Source organism: Lissotriton vulgaris, chromosome 8, assembly GCF_964263255.1.
Source record: "Lissotriton vulgaris chromosome 8, aLisVul1.2, whole genome shotgun sequence".
Taxonomy (NCBI): Eukaryota; Metazoa; Chordata; class Amphibia; order Caudata; family Salamandridae; genus Lissotriton; species Lissotriton vulgaris.
In genome coordinates this window covers 810,993,998-811,016,786 of record NC_141696.1, presented here as the reverse complement: position 1 = coordinate 811,016,786, position 22,789 = coordinate 810,993,998, and the positions used below count along the sequence as shown (strand labels likewise).

At 43.7% G+C, this 22,789-nt stretch overlaps 1 protein-coding gene across 1 annotated transcript in view; it reads left to right on the top strand.

The window, feature by feature from the left end:
* Window positions 1-12,935, top strand: part of TMEM255B (transmembrane protein 255B) — a 1,152,151-nt gene extending 1,139,216 nt beyond the window's left edge. The window contains exon 9 of the mRNA XM_086933386.1: window positions 11,907-12,935. Coding sequence (XP_086789512.1) covers window positions 11,907-12,074 — 168 coding nt within the window. The 3' untranslated portion in view covers window positions 12,075-12,935. The remainder of the gene's footprint in view (window positions 1-11,906) is intronic.
* Window positions 12,936-22,789: the final 9,854 nt, after the last annotated feature.

The following is a 22,789-nucleotide window of genomic DNA, read 5'->3' as shown; positions in this document are numbered from 1 at the left end:
GCGTGTTAAGACCAGGAAGCTATCCCCGAATAACATGGCGGGTGACTGAATATACCGTGTTCTTTCTTATTGCTTTTAACAGTTTTTTAGCATGCCCAATTTTAAAAAAAATTGTATGTATTTAATACTATTACTAACGTTTAATGTCTTTTTAAAACTGATGAAATGTGACACTGTCTTTCACTGTTTGACTTTGCATTTATGATTTTAACAATCGAATAAAGCTTGTTTTGACTTGACTTGACTTGAGATCATGATTTGACCCAATTCTGTGACAGTGCAACCCACAACAAAGGATAAACAACTGATCTCATCATAGCTAAAATGAACAATGTCACATTCCATTCCATTATCCCCTGCGATTGGTGTGACCATCACAGCATCTTCTTCTATATCAATATTAAGGTGACCACGAAAAGTTGTCAACCTATGAAAACAAAACAATGGAAAAGAAATACCCAAAATACTAACCCTATAGAAATAACAAACCGATGCAAAAGGGAGGCAAGATGGCCGCACCTGGGTCGTAGAGGGCAGTCGCACAAAATCCCTCTCCCGACTATGATGCGGACCGAGTGCTGATTTGGAATGCTGTGGTCCCATAGAGGCTTGGAAGGCCGAGGAAACCTTTGCAAAAGGGCGGAAAGCTCATTGTTCGTACGGATTGCACATCACGTCATTGCAACTGGCATGATACATTTAAAGCTAAGCTTGTGCAATCTGTGTAGATCGGCCTTCAGTTTTAAAGCTGCCTTTGTGATGCCCCTTCGGTCACAGAAGCTCGAGAAGGAAAAGACCTCGATGGAACCCCCCACTAATGTCAAGGATACAACAGGGAAAAACAACAAAAAAGAGACAATAACCCCAGGGCTGACTCAGAGGCCTGCTGGCGCGACTAGGAAGCCAGCAGCCCCAACGGACCCGCTAGCAAAGAAGAGGATGGAAAGAAAGACGGATTAGCGCACCAAGATCACTGACCCGGTCCCGGACACGCTGGAGGAGACGAGCCGGGCTTTCGGACAGCGTGTACAAAAAAATGCTAAGAAAGGCATGTCATCTAAAGATACATCACTACGGCAGCCTACCCTGACGGAAGTGTTTAACAGCAAGCCAGTAGCTCCCCCCGCAGCGCCGTCTCCTGCGAAGACAGCATTACCTGCTCAATCGGATGCCAACTCTGTTTGCGGTGAAAATGACCACGAGGACGCTAGCGGCGTGGTTACCAAGCAACGCCCGGTGCCGATCTCAGGCTCAGGGAAGGAGGAAGCCGCGCAGACTGCAGCAAGTGAGGGAAGACAGAAGGTGAGCACAGGGGCTGTGGCAGGGGGAGCAAAGAGGATAGACAACTCTGAAATGATGGACGCTCTGCTACAGGTAGAGGCAGGGCTGAATACTCCTTACCCTGCAGTAAGCAACTGGGGGAGCGAAGCGAGCCTGACAACACAGAGCCAAAGTGCAGAGGACCAGACTCAGGGCAAGCTGGATAGAGGGGGAGGCTCACCAGAGGGAGATTGCTTTCTCTCATTGAACGAAGACTCTGAGTCACTACTCTCTAGTGAAGGCAGTCTAGGGGATAGCTCAGATTCTTGTTCCACCACCTCAGGGGGCAAAAGTACCCAAAAGAAAAAGAGAGCTAAAGAAAGGCGGCAAGGATCAGAGTCCCCTATTAGCATGAACAAAAAACTCCTTTGGGATTACTCCGCCACATCCAACGTATTTCAGGAAGATAATTCTCAGGCACCAGAGACAGGTGTAACTCTGGGAGGGGCCCCCCACAGCACGCTTCTATGGATTTACTGTTCAACACTCTGAAACAAATGGAGGGGGAAGCAAGGGCAGAGAGTCGGAGGGCAAGGAAGGCCACTAAAAAAATCCAGACTTCACTCAGGAAGGTAAATAAACTGTACGAAGAGGTGGCGGACAGAGTTACACAGGTGGAGGAAAGAACTGGTAGACTGGAGGATGATTTGGCAAGCTGGCAGTCTTTTAAATCAAATCAGGAGAAGATGGCGGAGGATCTACAATGGAAAATGGAGGATTTTGAAAAACGCCAACGGCGGAACAATGTCAGACTACTTGGCCTAGCCGAGGGGGTGGAAGGGCAGGATGCCAGGAGGTTTGTGATTAGTTTGTTAAAGGGTGCCTTCCCAGAGGCACAGTGGCAATGGGAAACTGAGGTCCAAAGGGCACATAGGTTCCCGCTTACATTAAAGAAAAGAAGGGATGATGGTCAAGAAAGCCTGCCAAGGGCTATGTTGGTGTATGTAGGAAACTATTTGTTGAGGCAGGAGTTTATTGATAAGGCTAGACCAGACTCAAAGAAGACATATAACGGCACCACATTTTTTTCGCGACCTGATTTCTGCCATGTAACGGTTGAAAGGAGGTGGAAATTAAGGCAGCTAATCACGCCCTTTCAAGATTTAGGCTCTGAGGCATACCTTCTGTTCCCAGCCAGGCTGAAAATTATCACAAGAGGTCATGTGAGGATGTTTTTTCGGAGATCAAAGCGAAGCAGTTTTTGAATGAATTAAAGGGACAGAAGGGTGGATAGGGACCCCGAAGAGAGGGACAATAATCATGAGGGAACACCACAAGGGATATGGGAAGGACGGGAAGGGAGAGGGATGCGATGACCATGACCCACATGCAGCCACACATAGGTCACAAGTGACCTATTTGCCTGTGAAAGGGGGGGTGTTGCCAAAGGGAGGGCGGAAGGGACTGTGAGGGGGAGGGGAGGGGGCGGGAGGGGAGGAAGCTGATGGTGGTGGAACGGTTGACACAGCACACATTAATATAGCACAGTACCGCATAATCTTTACACGCAAACTTAGGCAATGGGCGAGAAAGAAAGGAACAGGATTGGCAGGAAAAGCGGAAACCCCTAGTAAGAAGCGATGAGCGTAAAAATAGCTTCTATTAATATTTGCGCCTGAACGACGGGAATAAAAGGCAACGGGTGGCGGCACTGTTGAGAATGTTGCGGTTAGACATAATATGTCTCCAGGAGACCCATATAGAGGAAGCCAAAAAATACTTGCTGGAACAGCTTAGTTTCGAGGTACTGGCACTTACAAGGCAGGGGACCAAAACAAGAGGGGTGGCCATACTAGCCAAAAAAGGGGAGGTTACGATCAGGAGGAAGAAAGAAGATCAATGGGGGAGGTGGGTAATGTTGGAAGGTAAAACCAGGGGCGGAATTTTTACAGTAGTATCTGTATACGGCTCAACTGAGAACGATCCAGATATATTCGAATTCCTGGATTCCGAATTACCTTTATGGCCAGAGCCGGTGGTCTTTTGTGGGAATTTTAACATTAATGGGTTGGATGGCTTAGGCACAATAGCAGGACAGATATATACAGAAAGAAAGAAAAGGACTTGCCAAGCAGTACTTAATCCAGCACGACACAACGCACTGGTGGACATGTGGGCACAGGGCAACCCTGCTGGCTCTGGCAGTACGTTCTACTCGGCCCCCCATAAAATCACTGTTAGGCTGGATTATTTTTTCATCTCCAGCTCCTTGGTAGGCAGCAGTAAGATAGAGAAGCTACCAAGAATCATGTCAGACCATAACCCGCTGGTATTAACTTTGACTTTAGGAAACCTCCCGAAAATAGAATCATCTTGTACGTTTGAGAGATCTCTCTTAAAGGATGAGGAATACATTAAACACATGCAGGAGTGGATGAGGTCATTTTGGGAAATCAATAGAGGGAGTGCCCCCCTAGGGGTTACCTGGGATGCATTTAAGGCGGGCATCAGAGGGGAAACATTGAGCTATACGCTTTACAGGAATAGACAGGAGAGGGCAAGGTTAGATATCATTCTTAAGGAATTTGTAAATTTAGAAAATCAACTCACTAGGGCTATAGAAAGAAAGGGGCCCCTGGAGGAGATTCTCCTAAGGATTGATCTTAATAAAGCAGAGGCAAATGAAACTATCCCGAGCAAAGCAGCCAGCAATTATTTAACTAAGAGAGAAAAATGCTATGAGTTCAGTGAGCGGATTGGCCATATACTGGCAATTCGAACGAGGCATAAACTGGCAGCAGGGGAAATTAAAGAAATCTCCGATGGCAAGGGGGGAGTTGCAAATAGCCCCGAAGCGAGCAGGGAGGTTTTTAGAGGGTTTTTAGAGGGTACTATGTAGCTTTATACGATCAGCAACATTCAAACCAGGCAACTGGGGTCACGGAGTACCTCGGGTGCATCCCACATGAATTAGATCTCCCAATCACATTACAGGAAGTGTGGGAAGCAGTGGGCAATCTCCCCGCCGGGAAGGGTGCAGGTCCGGATCAAATACCAGCTGAATTCTATAAACCCTTCCGGGGGTTACTGGGTAGTGATTTTCACGGCACCCTATTACAAGCGCAGCAAGGGACCTCGGTCCCAGACTCATGGGGGGGGCGGATATAATAGTGATATTAAAAAAAGACAAACGTTCACTAGAGCCAGGTTCATACAAGCCCATTACATTAATGAATGCCGACGCAAACATTTTCTCAAAAATATTAGCAACGAGACTAGGGAGGGTAATAGAGAGCCTGGTCTATAAAACGCAACATGGGTTCATTCCCGGGAAAGGTACCACACAGCATACAAGGCAGATGATTACATTACTGGATGCAGGGGAGGTTTCCGGAGACCCTGCCGCAGCTGTGTTCTTAGAAGCAGAGAAGGCCTTCGACAGGGTCCCCTGGAACTATCTTTGGAAGGTTATGGAATGGTGCGGCATCAGAATGGGTTTTATAGGGGCAAGTCAGGCCCTATATAAAGAGCCCTTGGCCGGAGTAAAATTAACAAGGGATTCACAGGCACGATACAGATAAAGAGAGGGACCAGGCAGGGCTGAACTCCTCTCCGTTGTTCTTTGCCCTGTACCTGGACCCACTACTTCGGAGGTTGGAAGGCAACAACATGATCTCCCCAGTTAATACTACAAGGCATTTGCTTACGCAGATGATGTGGCCATTATTACCCCAGATCCAAAGAAGGCCATTGAGGAAATCGAATTGGAGGCTAGAAACTTTGGGGCAATCTCAGGATATGCGATAAACAAAGGGAAGACACAAATAGTTAAAAACAGGCATACAGCGTACCAGGAAGAGAGGGTGGTCTCAGTGGCAGTATATCTAGGGCTCAGGGTAATATCGGACTTGGACAGTCTGGTCGAGAAAAACATGGAACCATTAATAATCAAAGTCAAGAAGGATACATAATCTGCATCTTACTCTGGTGGGGCACATTAACGTCATCAAAATGCTTATATTACCGAAGTTGTTGTATATTTTTAGAGCAATCCCACTGTTTTTTGAGCACGCCTGGTTTAACAAACTAGAACATATACTGAACAGATTCATCTGGGCGCAAGGGAAAACAAGGAGGGCGTATAGATATATTACCCTGTCAGAGAAAGAGGCGGCTCAGGGGCTCCAGATTTTAGGCTTTATGATTGGGCTTCGGCACTACAATATTTTAAGGGATTAATAGGGGGAGGAAGAGATGGAATTGAGCAATCTGCGAATAGTCATGCAGGTAAAAATATATATGACTCACTTTTGGGTAGGGATGCGGATAATTGTTTATTGAACACTATTGATTTTAGTTACTTCAAACATACTAGGTTTAAGACTTTACAAGCAGTGTATAAAATTTGGAGGGCATTCACCCCAAAAATTGGGCTAGGCAGATATAACAGGTATAGCCGTATGACAACTAACGTCTCTCTGCCGGATGACATTTTTAGGGATTCAGTGATGATAGACTGGAAGAATAGCGGCATACGGAAAATCGGGGACTTACTCGGCCCGGAGGGCATGCTCCAGTTTCAGGAGCTACAAATTAAGTTTAATATAAATAGTAGGAGCTTTTTTAAGTATCTTCAGGTGAGAAGTTCCTTTGCTAGTAAACGGGGCAGACCGCTGGGATTCGGTCATAATCGAATATTAGATATCATAGAGAGTAGTGGGAATTGCTCAATTAGGCAGCTATACGCCGAATTGAATGTATTTAAACCAGATGACAGAGATAAATAACCGCTAAATGGAGAGAGAAATTAGATTCCTCGAGTGAGTGATTTCAGGACTCCCTGGACTTGGGACGCACTATATTATGCTCCGCAACCCTACAGGCACAACATTATAAAACTCTGTACTCTCTGTACTTCACCCCTGCCAGAATAGCACAATGGGGGGCACTACTGGAATAACTTGCCCATGCTGCGACTCAACGGACGCAGACCTAATTAACACTTTTGCAGCCTGTCCACAACTTTACACCCTTATTAGTGCAATCGAGAAATTTATGGACACTTCGTTAGGGGTTAAGATTATTCTGTCACCAGAATTAATAATTCTTGGGGTGTCTGGAGAAGCAGGAGGTGAGGACACAGAGTTTCTTTTTATTGCCACAGCAGTGTATCGCATATGTATAGCAACGGCGCGGTTGGATAGGAATCCCCCAACCTTTCAAACGTGGATCGCTAGGCTGCTGGCTGCATACAACCTGGAGAAGGCGATTTACGATAGGAAGGGACGTAGTGTTAGAGCACTGGCGAGTAAAATCTGGAGCCCCATTATACATTGGAAAAAGGGTGGTGTCCAGCACGCCCGGATAAATGAATAATTGTGCATGTATGATACTACACTATCGGTCTAATTGCAAGAGAACTATTACTTGTAGAATGCTTAAAGCTCAAGGGAAATCGAAAAATGTGACTAAAACATTGTGACTTTGAATAATATTATACTGTAATATGCTTGGATATGTGCTGTTGATATAGTGTGCTGTAACACTTGGTATAAAATATATGTACAAAAAAAACCTTTTAAATAAAAAAAAAAGAAGGAATAACAAACCGATGCAACACCGATCTGATCCCCCAAGCTGGTATGGCAATCGTCCATGACCTCACAGAATTCTACAACTCCACTATTCTTGAAATACTTGATTCAACAGCCCCCTTTCAACTTAAAAACGTTTCCACCAAAATCTCTAAACCATAGTCCAACGAGAATCTTAACACTGACTGGCGCAATCTAAGAGCAGTTGAAAGAATTTGGAGATCGGCACCCTCTATGAAACACCTAATTCACCTCAGAACTCTGAGGATTACATACAACAGGAAAATCTTAAAGATAAAGGCAGTCTTCTTTCGAACTCTACTGAACCAAGCCATTGATTATCCCAAAAAACTATTTGAAATAGTTGAACAACAATCGTTCAATACATCAAACTCTACGGAACAAAGAGAGATTACTAACCCTAACTGCGAGGACCTGGCCAATTTCTTCTTAGAAATTGAGCTTGACTTACAATCTAAGAATGCTCTTCTATCAACTACCGATCATGAGTCTACACTCTACCCCCAGGTCAAGCACCAATTTACTACACCGGTTGAAGTCCCAAAAAACAATGCCTTCTGGGACACCTTCATGACCTACACTGAAAATGATATCTACAACACGCTTCTAGCGAATAATCCCTCCAATCACTTAATTGATCCTCTACCTCCTGCCATATTCAAAATGATAAAAACTTCTATTATTCCCTTATGGTCAAACATTGTAAACGCCTCTCTTAAGCAAGGCACTATACCGGACTGCCTCAATGTAGGGCAGGTTACACCCATACTAAAAAAAAGCCAATTCCCTCTCTTCAGACCTCAACAACTACCGCCCTATAACCAACATCCCCACACTGGCGAAACTACTAGAAAAATGTGTGCAAACTCAACTATGCAACCACATTGAGAACTTCAATCTTCTAGATCAGCACCAACCTGGCCTCTCCAGGCCTCCTTCTCAACACCAGTCCCCCCTTGCTTCGTTCCACTGCAAGAGGCAGTATTTATGAACTGTCCAGTGACACGCACCCCCACACAAGCTGCTTGCTATTGACTCGAGAGAGGCAGACAGGAAGCCTTCCGATTGGAAGTTAACCATTTCAAGACATAGTTCAGAAAGGACTGCCCTTGAATTCTACAAAATAGCCTTGAGACAGTTCAGGACGAAACACGCATCAGCTGCTGTCTTCTTTTTTCTATGGAAGGAATAAAAATAGAGTGACCTGATATACCAACCACTGTGGATTATTACTTGGAATTCTGCCAATGATTCTCCAAAATTTGATGTTTTTTGTTGCAGTTACACTGATTGAGGATAAAAGTAACAGTGCATAGGTGTGCTTTGGTGCATTTTCTGGACACAGGGTGCATGGGTGTTTCAAAAGATGCCTTTTCAATTGTGGCTCGTGCTGCAGCTCTTTTTCGGCCTATAGTACAAGCCGCAATTGTAAAAGACCTGTTTCCGACCGCCTTCACAGCGGTCACATAGTAATTAGGCTGATGGAGCCGCCGACTACATGTTTGGGCCATAATGTTAATGGCGCTGTGAGATTTATTCTACTCTCTAAGATTATTTATGACATTTGTATTTGCATCTCTAACATTAAGGGTGAGAGCACAAAGGTGAGCTGTATAAATGTTGTTTCTGGAACTGATGAAAGGGCGGGGAAAGAATGAAAATTCACGAGCAGGGTTTCTCCTTGTGGGCTGTTTGTTGACCCCGGACACTGATATAAGCACACCTTATAGCTCTCTGACATCTCAGCAGGATTTAGAGGGTGGTAATAACTGACCTTACGTGAATTTAACAGTGGGACTTTGAACTACTGAACTTTTAAATATTGGCCATTAGGGTGTTCTTTATTTGGCAGCTTGACAGGGATAAAATATAGGGGTGCAGGTTTAGTTGTTATTGACTGCTACTGGGAATGATTTAAAGGGTTGTTGCAATATATTATACACTCTGATTGTCTTTATTGTATATTCTAGCTTTCAAAAGCCATCTATTACTTTAATTTATGTACTTAACAATTTTTAAGCAACATTTTTTAATTATTCCCTAATATATGTATTATATGAAAGCTAAATTTGAAATTAATATTTATTAGCTATTTATTATATGCATTTGCTTGAAAACCTTTTCTGTGGACTTGCAGTTTCTGTTTTATGTTCAATATTGAAAATAATAAAATTATTTTAAAACAAAGGTGTGCTTCATAAAATTAATTTCGCACACATATATCTTCCCTACATCACTGAAATGTAGATGAAAAATATGCACGTTGTTCATAGATTGCCATAAAACCATGTTTAGCAAACGATGGAAAACAGTTTTGATGCATTTTTTTTAAACTTCGGATTGTATAGGCACATATAACAACTTTTAATGAAACACTGGAAGAAAGCCACTGGACTATAGAAAACAAACTCTGAAAGTAGGACATTGTAATTATGATTAAGGCTCGCAGTTTTCTGTTACTGATGTGATCACATATACACAAATGGGATACAATGCATTTCACATCAGTATTTATTCTTAAGGTTAATGTTAATTTTATAATGGAGTTTTACAGAGCACTCTTTCTCTTGGTTCTAGGAAGAGAGAAGCGTAAAAAAGTGAAAAAGGTTAGTAAGTAAAAGAAAATACTCTTTAAAAACAGAGGGATTTCAGTTTCTTCCTAAAATCAAAATGGAAGTGGTGGCTTTAAGCTGAAAATGTGCAGCATTCCAGATTTGTGGATCGAGATGAAAAAAGAGCACCCACCCACCATATATTCAGTTCCATAGTGAGCAGCTATCTACTTCATACAGAAAATTGCATTTCACACTTGGAGCTAATATATTTACATGTGAACAACAGGTACCAAGAGGTATATATCTTTTCTAAGATCCACTGAATTGTTAAAATGTCCATTAGACGCAGTGATGATAGAGAGATTATCATTTTTGTTTCTACATGTGACTGTTTCATTTCCCTAATGGCATTTCAGCCAGTAGATCCTTGAATTTTGAGCAGTTTAAGGTCATTTATGATACTTTTACAGATATAGAGCTTGAATGAATGGACTTTATAGACCTTATTATAACTATGGCGATTTATCGGCCCGCTGTTGCCACAGTCCGACCACCCCAATAAACTTGGGTGGTCTGACCGCATTGGCACCGCCAAGTGCTAACTTCAAGCACTGCTGCCGCTTTTGTTACAGGGGGCCAGTATTGTAGCACTGCTTTAAACACCGCTCCCCAGTAACAAAACCAGCCCCCACGGGTCAAAAGCCGTCCCCCACCCTTTCGCCCACCGGGAAAACGCCCTGTGCCCGCTATGGCCAATCCAGCCATGATACCCTGCAGGAACTGCCTTTGACGCTCCCATTGCAGTGCCTTATTCAAAGGCACTGCCTTGAGCTCGCCAAAGAACTGCCTGCCAGAGACTTTAAAAGTCATACTCTGGTGGGTGTTTTTTTATGGTTTTGGAGGTCTCAGGTTGTTGCATTGCAACCCCGATCCGTGACCGCCAAAGTCATAATATATATGACCCATTGTCTTGACTCAATGCATAAAACGTTTCAAAATTGGTAAGAGTAAAATCGCCAGTGGACGGTCCAAACACTAATCCTATTCTGTTACACACCTTTGGAGGTAACACTCAACTTTGAAAAAAATCTGTTGCTCAATAGAATAAAGATGGTCAAGAAGCTTTCTTCAAAGTCCCAAATATCATGTTGATCTAGCAAATACAAAAATCTAATATTACTTTTAAGCTGTCACAGTCTTCTAAAGAAGTATACAGTGGTAAAACATGCACGGTTTTTTGCCAGTTTTACAGATATAGAGCTTGAATGAATGGACTTTATAGACCTTATTATAACTATGGCGATTTATCGGCCCGCTGTTGCCACAGTCCGACCACCCCAATAAACTTGGGTGGTCTGACCACATTGGCACCGCCAAGTGCTAGCTTCAAGCACTGCTGCCGCTTTTGTTACGGGGGGCCAGTATTGTAGCACTGCTTTAAACACCGCTCCCCAGTAACAAAACCAGCCCCCACGGGTCAAAACCCGTCCCCCACCCTTTTGGCCCACCGGGAAAACGCCCTGTGCCCGCTATGGCCAATCCAGCCATGATACCCTGCAGGAACTGCCTTTGACGCTCCCATTGCAGTGCCTTATTCAAAGGCACTGCCTTGGGCTCACCAAAGAACTGCCTGCCAGAGATTTTAAAAGTCATACTCTGGTGGGTGTTTCTTTATGGTTTTGGAGGTCTCAGGTTGTTGCATTGCAACCCCGATCCGTGACCGCCAAAGTCATAATATTAATGGCCCATTGTCTTGACTCAATGCATTAAACGTTTCAAAATTGGTAAGAGTAAAATCGCCAGTGGACGGTCCAAACACTAATCCTATTCTGTTACACACCTTTGGAGGTAACACTCAACTTTGAAAAAAATCAGTTGCTCAATAGAATAAAGATGGTCAAGAAGCTTTCTTCAAAGTCCCAAATATCATGTTGATCTAGCAAATACAAAAATCTAATATTGCTTTTAAGCTGTCACAGTCTTCTAAAGAAGTATACAGTGGTAAAAACTGGCACGGTTTTATGACAGTTTCTCTCAAGAGGTAAGCTGGTGAGCCAGCTAACAAATAAGAGGCAATCTAGTGGTGCCCAAAGTAGGTCCAGCTGGATAAATTTAAGAATTATTAGATAGCTAATGACTATGTAAATGAGATCTGTTTCGCCTATTATATTGTATGTGAAATTATCTTGTACAGATATCCCGAAAATGTTCCATGGACTGGCTTTTGTGTAAAAGAGTATCTCATCGCCCAAGAATCTGGGAAACAGTCATGCTTTTTACTGCAATTGTTGACTGTAATTGGCTTCTCTTTGACCGATGTTCAGAACAGTTTGCTACCACATCAGCTTGCCAGGGGATACAAGATTCGACGATTTTTGGCAATAACCTTTCTCTTTCACCAATTAAACCTATGCAATTGATTTTTTTATGTGCTCATGTATTTTTCTCTTAATAACAAAGATGTTCTTTCTTTCAGACTGCCAATGCCTTTCCAGCATCCACACCAATGGACATCTCTTCATCAGAGGAAAACCAGCCTCCATCTCAGTCTAACTCTAACTATGGCCCCCGTCCCAATGCCCCACCACTTTATGCACAAACCTTTTCCGTTGCAGGAGAAAAGCCTCCACCTTATGTTCCTTAGAATAAGAAATATGCACCAATGTACTTCTCTTTCCAAAGAGTGCCCCAGGCTGCACATATATTCCAGGTACTCCGAGCCACTGGAATTATGTGATAATGAAGGACCAAATTATGCAGCAAGACAAAATATGCAGCATTTTATGACAACATCGTACGCTACATTCTTAGTTATCAAAACACAAAAGATAATAATGCTATAAAAAGAGTGTAGGTTTATTAAGAAATAAAACTATGAACATTCCTCTGATCCTAGTCAAATGTTTTTCACCAACAAAGAATGTGTCTTGCACAGAAGCACAGGAACACCATTGTTTTGTCACTATCTTCTACCTCTAAAATAATTTATGTAATAAATGTAGAATGTTGCACTAAAGATATAATCAACCCTACTTATAGACAGACACTAGTAATAAAAAGTGTGCCTCTATTATTCTGTGTATCTCAGCTATGTAGTAACATTTGTCTTAGGGAGCTCAATTTCAGGTTTATTCTGTGAACGCACAAAAGGGACTTTGGAAGCACTCATCCTAACAAGAGATGTTAAATGTTTAAGATTCTTCTAAACTCAGAGGTGCAGATTTACTGTTACTTCACATTGCGCCCTGCAGCACCTGCAAATGTTGTACTGCGCTATGTAAAAAGAGAGAGGAGTAGAGCGTCCTATTTACTAAAATAAGGCACTCTCCTCCCCTCTCACTAGCGCTGATGCTGAAATCAGCTGCTGTGCGCCACGAAGACACCTTTGCGCCATGGTGCAAGGGCGACTCCCTGAGTCTAGCCTAGGTTTTGTACTGGAAGGAACCCATCCAGTTCAAAATACTATGCACAGACTCACTTTAACCATATCCCCACTTTATATGTGTGCTGTAAAGTGCAGCACACATGTAAAGTCTGCAGGGAATGGCCATAGCGGGCACCGGGCAATCCCAAAATCGGCCGAAAACCGTCCCCGGCAAAGAGCTCGGCGGCACCTCCAAACCCCCGAGTGGAAAGGGGGTGGGTGGGGGGGGGCGATTCTCTTTCCTTGCACCTACTTGAAAAGGGTGCAGTTTTCTCACGTTAAACCCAATCTATCATATTTAGTAGATTGGGTTTAGCGTGACAATTCTTGGGCGGTTGCATAGGAATGCCCAAGCACCACCCTTGGAATGCCCTCATGGCACAAAGTAATGTATTCGCATTACTTTTCCGTTATTTAACACTGGAAAGTAAATTGGTGTACACCAATTTGCATCACTTTTGTGATGCAAACACGGCGCAAAATCTTAGTAAATTACCCCAGAGTGTCATTTTGAGGTAACTGCTTATTTCGGAATACTGCAATGATAACATGAATATTTAGGAGTAGTTAAATCAAATATTTTCATAAAGAGGAGGACGTCACGCTTACCAATTTGTTGTGTTTCCTGCTGTAGACAAAGGACCTCAACCCTGTTTATGAACAGGGGATATTAAAACCTTTTAGGTGAAATACAAATCTAAGAAAAGCCTCAACACAGCACATAGGTGAACGATGGCCAGTTAACCTTTGCAAAGTGTTGGGTTCTGTACTCTATTCCGTGCTAAGTGATAGTGTAACCTTTGATCAGCCTGAGCTAGAAACGTTGTTTGTTGATATCTGCTAATTATCAGCCGCGGCCGGTGCTGGTAAGAGCGGTGGGGCCGGGTTGGGGGGAGGTTCTCCAGACGACCACAAGGGAAAATTAAATAAAGAATTACTTTCCCCACGTCTGTCGAAATCACCCCTCCCCAACCCGGGTCCACAGCCTCACCTCTCTTACCTGCATGGGCAGCAGCTGCTAATTGTTCATCATGTAGTGGATTACCCAGCAAATGTGTCAAATCCATATTGTCTCTACAAATTCTGCAGCCGTGGAATTGCCAAATTCCATTGCACTTGCATATGCCCGGTTTGTGGTTTTAAACCAGTCATGTCGCCCTAAGAGAAGACAAGTTAGATCTGGAGGAGCCTTTGAATTAATTGTGCTAAAACCAATGTCAGCACAGTTCCCTTTCCATCTACACATTTGCATTGTCTCCTACACCTTGTCACAGACCAAAATCTCTTTACATACTTGCCTTCATATACGATAAGCCAATACAGGATAAACATTTGTACTTTTGAAAACAAGTCTCTATTAATATCCCCGACAAGGGGTGGTGAGGGACAGAGTCTCTGAATTAAGCAGAAAGCTCTCACCCAGTCAAGAGATCAGGGCTAGATCCAACACCGTTTTTTAGCTCACTGCACCATCCCAGTTTCAGAACCTGGCTGTATGCAAATTAGTCTGTTCCTGTCCCAGTGCATGATGGGAACAGGGCAAACCAAACTACAAAAGCCAATTCTTACACTGGGAAGGAAACAAGCTCCCGGGGACCGGTTTCTGGCATTACAGCCGTCTTCGGCCCGGTTTGCTTGAATCCTGATGGTGCAATGAGCAAGGGTCTCACATCTGAGAATACCCTTCCACGCTTAGGGTGGACAAAAATATTTACAACAAGGGGTGAAGAATTGGCTTGGTAGTTTAGTCTGCCCTGTTCCCATGATGCACTGGGCCAGGGACAGACTGATTTGCATATAGCCAGGTTCTGAGCTGGGATGGGGCAGTGAGATAAATAACGGTGATGGATCAAGCCCTGATCTTTGGACTGGGTAAGAGTGGTCTGTTTAACTCAGACACTCTGTTCATCACCACCCCCTTTTCTAAATCTATTAATATCCCAGCATGCATATTGTTGAATAGTTCAGTTATTCTAACTAGAAAGTAGGAATTATTCCCAGAAGATGTGTTATGCAAGTGTGCAAAAATTACAAAAATTTAACAATATTTGAGAGAACTTTGCAGCACAGTATAAATATGTGAGTGCATTTGTATGTAGGTATTGGCCACAGTTGGGCAGCTTCAACTGCCATGATTGTCATTAAAACATATTAAATTCTAAACTTCATCAAAATTATAACTTTTTCTATATAATTGGTCTTCATTCTTTGATGTTGTGGTACACTGGTATGATGAGAGAGGGCAGTATGCCATCACAGTACTATCAAATAATAACTTCAGTGGAGCTTGAGTAAAGCTTATTTTGAGCAGGTGGTGTCCGGTGATTAGCATAGGCACTTAATTGGTTTCCGGGGCTCAACCCTGGCTCTTGATTATCAATAGCACATTTATGATCGTCTGCCGCATGGTCGCACTTCTCATCTAATTTAGAGATGAGCAGAACAATGTTTTTTTATTAATATAATCTACTTATAAAATTATTAATACCTGCCTCCCCAGCCATTCCTTTAGCTTTGGGGGCTTCGAATAATTTGGAAGGTCGCACATGTAGGCCAAAGTGAAGAGTTATTAGTTGTTTTGGTACTGCCATTTGCAGCAACGACAGGACCAATTGGTGGAGCGAGCTGCAGCGACCTCCTGGTCAGGTCCCTGGCACTTATTATTTTACAAATTAAGCACTGGGCTTGAGGAAGGATGCTGCCTATCTGTTAATGGTTGAGAAACGGACAAAAATAGCAGCGTATTATTTAAACAGTTTGCTGTTGCTCCTGCCCCAAGATGGCCAGGAAAATTCTTCAAAATGCCAGATTTTCACCACTGTAAATTTAAAGTTGACCATGGGAAAAGAGGCAGCAAGGGTGATTAACCTTGGAAAATGGAAAGAACAGCCACACATTTGTTATATGTATAAATTCACAAACATTTTATAGGTAGTTCCTCAGCCTCGAAACATAGGCAAATGTGCTTCCTTGGAAGGCATGGGTAAATGGCTTTACAAAGTGAGAAAGGAGTGAGAACACTTAGGGGCATATGTTCAAGCCACTGGACGGTCACTTTTTTTGATACTCCGGTGGCGTAGCATAATTTCCCATATTTACAAGGTGGCGCTAAGTCAATTAATGTAGCTTAACACCCTCTTGTAAATATGCCCCTTTCTGCCGCAGTCCTCTGAGGCAAAGGGGCATGCAATGGGTGTTGCTGTGGGCGTTCCACAGCAACACCCATTGCTTTTTGACACTGCCTCAGATTTACAAGGTTAAGGCAGAGACAAAAACAGCACCATCCTAATGCCAAAGGCCAGGGTCATTCTAGAGAGTGCTAACCACTTTAAACCATCTAGAAGCTAGTTATCAGGAAATTATGGACTGACCAATTGTAAGGCACCAGGGCTAGAGAGTTTCAGTAAGGAATAGTGTAAAACATTTTTGGAATTGCCGAGACCCCATTTTTTGATACTTTTTAATTAAATGTGAAGCTTAGGCCAATATGAAGAAACTTCTAACGGAGGAAAATGTGGTGTTTTCATGAAGCCACACACAGATCATACTGAGTGTAGCTCTTATTGACCCAACACACTCCTAAATGCAGATTACAAGATATTCATGAACATTTTGGCAAACAATCTTGCATTTGCTATTCCAGAAATTTCCATCACAGAAATGTAAGGAAAATGCATGATTTTAGGCACGGTTTGAGATGTACATGGCATTGGGGTACGAAAACCTTATGGGATCCACGCAAGGCACACCACCCTAGAATATCCAGGGTGCCTAGTTCTCACAAATGTCTGTGGTTGGTGGGTTTCCATGGGTGGTGGCTGAGCGCGGCTCCAAATACCACATCTACTGCTATCACTTATCTCTCCAAGTAGCACTTTAGGGTCTTTTGTGTCGCGGTCTCTTGGCTCACCCATACAAGTGGGGTACCACTATTATCATAGAACGTGTGAGAACTCAGGTTGGGAGGAAATTTGTATGTTCCTGAAGATTTTGGAACTGCCTCACACAGAAATGTGAGGAAAATGTGTGGCTTTAGCTAGTTTACAAGGGGTCCTGGGTAAGACAACCTTGTGAAATCAACATAAGCCATACTACCCTGGACTGCCTTCATTGTCTACTTTTCAGAAACATGCAGCCTGGTAGGTTTCCCTGGGTTGTGGCACAGACATGCCTCAAAATCCACAGCTACCCACATTGCGGAAACAGGGTGGTTTTCAGTGGAAACTGTTGATGTGTCCATGTTGCGTTTTGGTCCCTTTCCTATCATGGGCACTAGGCCTACCCACAAAAATTAGGTTCCATTTTTATGTGGAGATATAACAGAATGCTGGGTGGTTGTCAATTTGTAGTTCGCAACAGATTCCAGAAATTTTACAACACAAAAAGTAAAACAATGAGTGATCTTAGCCATTTTCTCTCAGGTTTTGCAGGAAATAATGGGAAAATGAGTGAAATCAATGCAAATTTCACCACCTTGGATACTTCCAGGTGTTTAGTTCTCAAAATAATTAGGGGTTGTTACTAAATTTTCGAAGTGAAACCACCACTTACGTTGGTTGGGTTTGACACCTCCAGAAGGGCTTGCTTCAAGGAGCAAATATTTATCACTGTATCAGAATATTGAAACCAAGCCTACTGACGGTGAGCCATTAAGCTGGGGCAATGCACCAACCACTCTATGGGCCATTCAAATGCCATTCATGCACCACACACAGAACTTTCATACTGCTAGCCATGGGCCCAACGCAACACAGCAGTGCCCTCACATCAACATACCATTGCTATTCAAGGGCCCATCACATTCATACGCCAAAGAACTGAATCCCTAAACAGACCACTTCTCACCCAGTCATCAATGAACATTCATACAAACACACCGCAAGCAGATCTATGGCCAGACATGCTGATGGTTAATGCCTCAACAAGATTCACAAATGGAGAAAAAAAGGTTTGACTACGTGTTTACTACCAGTCAAGTATCTGCCTCTGTGGATGTTCTGAGCATTACTGTTTGCGTGCCTAAGGAACATTTACTAACAGCTCCTAGGAGAGCCACATGAGGCTTCGGAAGACGTATAATTCATGTGCCTTTAGTGCACTCATACTACTATATCCAACTCCTTTCAGGTTGTGGATTCAAGTTGGGGGATGTCCAAAGATGCCTCAAGGCCTATATTCTCTGAACTGTATGAGCATATCTACCTTTGACACAAAGGTATATATGCAGGAGAATACCATCCTAAGTTTCCTAAACAGCACCTTCAAAACTAGTAAGGACCTTAGTTTTTAGTACACAGGGTACTCAGTGACAACGTGGCATATGTCCTGTCCACTATTATGTGCAGTGCTGTGATTGTAATGCATTTATCATATGGCAAAATGAACATTTGCCTCATTCTGCCAGCAGATAAAGGTGTCAAGCTGGCCATAAGCAAATAAGAAATGTTCTCAACTAGATGAAACAATTTGAAAGTCTGCTTACCACGTGAAAAAGTGGTTCATGTAGGGTATGGATCCTTGCACAGCCATTGAGTCATTTTCCCAATATTTTACTTTTTTATGGTACAATGTAAAGCAAGTTGGATAACATGGGTCTGGATGAGCTGAGCACTGCCAACGGTAACAAGTCTCCTGCCTCTTTCCATGCTTAGAGAAGGCTCTGCAACAACCACATTGTTGAGTCTTTCTAGCTGTTGCAAGAATGCAGTTGGCTAAGTGCAGAGCTTACCGCCTTGCCATGTCAGTCTTCAGCAGATGAATTGAAGACGACTGCTTCTTCAGCAGTAATGGCTGTCAATGTCCAACTGAAAGTAAAGCAAAGACATTGGTCTGACGGTGGTCTGATGGTAAACAACATGTTGCCAACTAGATCTTCTTATACCATGTGCAAGTTTTACGACTCACGCTGTCTGGCTGACATACCTGGTCAATCTTGTTCACTCTGCCCATGTACTTGTTGTGATCAAGCATACAGGTGGGCTTGTGAACTTTGGCCAACTGACCCCAAACCATGACCGAGGAAGTGCTTTCATCATGGATTGTAGTGAGCACATGCACATCCTGCCTATCGGAGAATATGACTGCAAGCAGTTCAGTTGAAAACAATGCAGTGCTCTGGGATTTTTGGAGCTTCTTACAAACAAGCTACTCCGGAAATCTTTTGCTGTGATATCGAACTGTACTGCATGCTACAGTGTTAGATTTGTACAGCTCACTGGACCGCTCTACTCCCGCATAAAAGTTGTTCACATAAAGGTTATAACTTTTGTGAAGGAGGGGTTGGACAAACTCCCATACAATTGCCATGACTTCTAGCATGGTAGGGCAACCTACAGGGTTTAGTGCAAAGTCCTTCCCTGTATGCACTCTGCGGCTGCATTCATAACCAGTAGAGCCCTCACATACATTTTGATGCCATAACAAGACCTTTTGCTCGGTTTGTGATGGCTGAACAGCAGTAATCCTTTGTGCAGGATCAAGGACTAATCAATAGCTATATTCTTTCCAGGACTATAAATCTCTGGAAACCTGGTAGACAAATGTTTAATGGCAGGTCGATTTTTGAACAACCTGTCCTGGTCTTGATAACCCTGGGGCAATGCAGCAGATTATCTTTAAAATACAGCATACGCTGCAATAGCAAACAATTATCTCTGCTCATGATCGGTACATAGCTGGATGTTTTCCAAACCATGTAAGTAGACCAGTAGGACTGTACTCTTGGTTTGCACACTATCCCCATTTTGAGCGCAAAGCCCATACATTTCTTTAACTCTCCAAGTGAAGTGGGAGTCCACCGGCGTGCCCCATAATAAGGCCTAAGAGTGCCTCCATGCTCTCTCAGAAACTAATCGGCATGCACATTTGTTTGGTGCCCTATTTCCTCAAGTAAGCCAACATCCGAAAAGAGATGGATGTAGTCAATAGGAAAGATAAATGATGTATTGACTTTAAATTCAACATCAGCTGTGAACGGGGGAATTTGGGGCTGCACTAAATCTGGGGGATGCCAAGAGAGCACTTGGTCTGTGCCTGCTGCCATAAATGCTTCTCTCTTGGCTGGTCTACCCTGCTACTGTCTCTCCGCAGCATTTGAACATGTTCCTAAGAATCACTAGAAAAAGCTCACCAGATGGAACGCTGCTGATTGAAAAATAGTTTCTGATTGAGCTGGGTTCCATGTTCTAGACCTGCTCTGGAACCTCAGGTTGATGGTACTTTTTCTTTATCAGTGTTAGCAGGTCAATCATTTCAATTCCAATTTAGTATGGCTCCTAAGAATCACGGATTCCCTATTAGGTTTAGCTAGTTTATTACAAAGCCAAGAACAACTGGACATCCAGGTACCTCAAGACGAAGGTGTAGAAATACATTGGAACTAATACAAAGCCAAATCTACGGATGAAGTTAAGGTGATGTAACAAGCACAGAATAACTAGCTTGAGAATCAGGATATAAAAGATGACCGAGAAGACATTCAGATTCCCCTTCATTAAGAGTTTGTGGGTATAAAGCATTAATCTGTACCTACACTACCACTAGTGTGACATCCCTACAAAGCATTTTCCAAGGCAAGGTCCATTAAGGGATCAACGTGTGAAGACTTCCTAAGAAGTCTCTTCACATCAGTTGGGTCAAGTAGCATAAAGCTATAGAGCTCGTTCAGAGATGCTCTCTCTCTCTCAAGGCAAGGCAGAAGTCCCCAGTCAGACAGGCCACCTCTTCATAGGTAACTTTCCATTGGGCATCGAAACTCCCAAGCTTTGGCGAGATGACCTGGATTCCCAGGTTTGCTCCAATGAAAAAGTATAACAGTTCTCCATTATCAGTATCAACACTCAATGTATCCCCTTCTCCTTAAGCCCAACTCCTAAAACAAAGACAGTATTCTTACTAACAATGATGATTCTTCCACCTGCAACAGAAACGTGAGAAAGAACTAATCAAATGTGCACATGAAATTAAACTATTAAATCTAATGCTAGAGCTTCCAGGGAAAAGGCATTTCAGGTTTACAGAAATCAGCTAACATAAGACAATAACACACAGGCCTCACAAAATTACATATAAATGAACACTTTTACTGAGCACTTCTAAAAATTAACACGTTACATAGGCATGCGAACACCATAAATAATTGTCAGCAGCATGTACGAATTCTGCATGTTAATGGATTCAGCTAAACGCACAAGTTACTTACCTTAGGTACTTAGGTAAAGATATATCTGTAAGAAACAGCAGTTAGTGTTAGATTCCTTACCTTAGAATATCCCCAGGCTTCAGACTGGATCCGGAAAGTTTTTCGTCAGCAGTACCCTTGCGTGTCGGTAGGCGTTGTCTGCGGCTCCGCGTCCGTCGTCAGTGTCGTGATCGCTGGGATCACGTAGTCGGAGTACTTAGACGCCCACCCTCGCGTGCTGACGTCAGTTCTGTACACAGCTTTCCACGCCCAGAACGCAGAGATATGCAAGAAACTGACACTGGTGCCATGAAACTAGGGCCCTCAAATGGAGATACCTTAACCCTAGATATGGGTTCGCAGATGGGTGGGGCGGTAAGGAATCTTACACTATTTACTGTTTCTTACAGATATATAGTTACCGAAGGTAAGTAACTTGTGCATCAGAAAGAAACAGGTTAGTATTAGATTCCTTACCTTAGAATAGATACCCCAGCAATACCAACCCTGGGGGTGGGTCTGCGAACCAAGATCACACCAGAAAGTCCTGGAGAACGGAACAGCCGAAAAAGCCATCTCTCCGGACTTGGCTGTCCCGGCAGTAGTGCTTAGCAAACATGTGCAGCGAGGCCCACGTAGCTGCCTGACAGATGTCCTGCAAGGGGACTCTCCGACCCAGGGCAGTAGTAGCCACGGTGGCCCGAGAGGAATGGGCACGCAGCCCCACAGGAGGCTCCTTTTTTGCCAAGGAATAACAGATCTTGATGCACAAAACCACCCACTGAGAGATGGTTCGCTTGTGCACCACCCGTCCCTTCTTAGCGCCTACGTAACCAACAAAGAGCTGGTCTTTCACCCGGAACTGGCGTGTGCGGTCTAGATAAAAGGATAGCGCACGTTTTGAGTCCAGACGGTGGAGCCTCTCTTCCTCTTTCGAGGGAGGCGGAAAGAAGGTGGGCAAGGTGATGGACTGCCCAATATGAAAGGCTGTAACCACCTTGGGCAGGAAAGAAGGACGAATCCTCAGAACAACTTTGTCCGGATGGACAGAGAGGAAAGGAGGCTTAGGAGACAGAGCCTGAAGCTCACTCTCCTGGCAGAGGTGATGGCAACCAGGAATGCAGTTTTAAGAGTCAGAAGATGAAGAGGACAGTTATGAAGTGGCTCAAAGGGAGTGCACATCAAATAAGTGAGTACAAGATCCCACTGAGGCATCACAAAGGCAACAGGAGGGAACATGTGTGTGATGCTTTTCAAGAATCTATTTACAACAGGGGAATTGAAAAGAGAAGGCTGATCATGGCAGAGAGATAGCCTTTGATAGTGCCCAGAGCAGAGCCCTGCTGGGCAAGAGAAAGAAGGAAGACGAGAACCTCTAAAAGGGGGGCAGAAAGTGGATCCTCAGCCTTTGCTGTGCACCATGCCACAAATTTGTTCCATCTGCAGGCGTATACCGTTTTTGTGGAGGGACGCCTGGCTGCCAGAATCACATCACAGACTTCAGGAGGCAAGTCAAATGGCCTCAACTGTCGCCACTCAATCGCCACGCATGTAGGTGGAGACTGGACAGGTTCGGGTGGAGGGCCGTCCCCTGCTGCTGCGACAGAAGGTCCTCCTGAAGAGGCAGATAAATCGGGGGATCGACTGACATGCTGAGTAGCTCGGGATACCAGTATCTTTGTGCCCAGTCTGGAGCCACAAGGATCACTTGGGCCCGGTCTCGCCTGATCTTCTTCAGCACTCTGGGCAGAAGTGG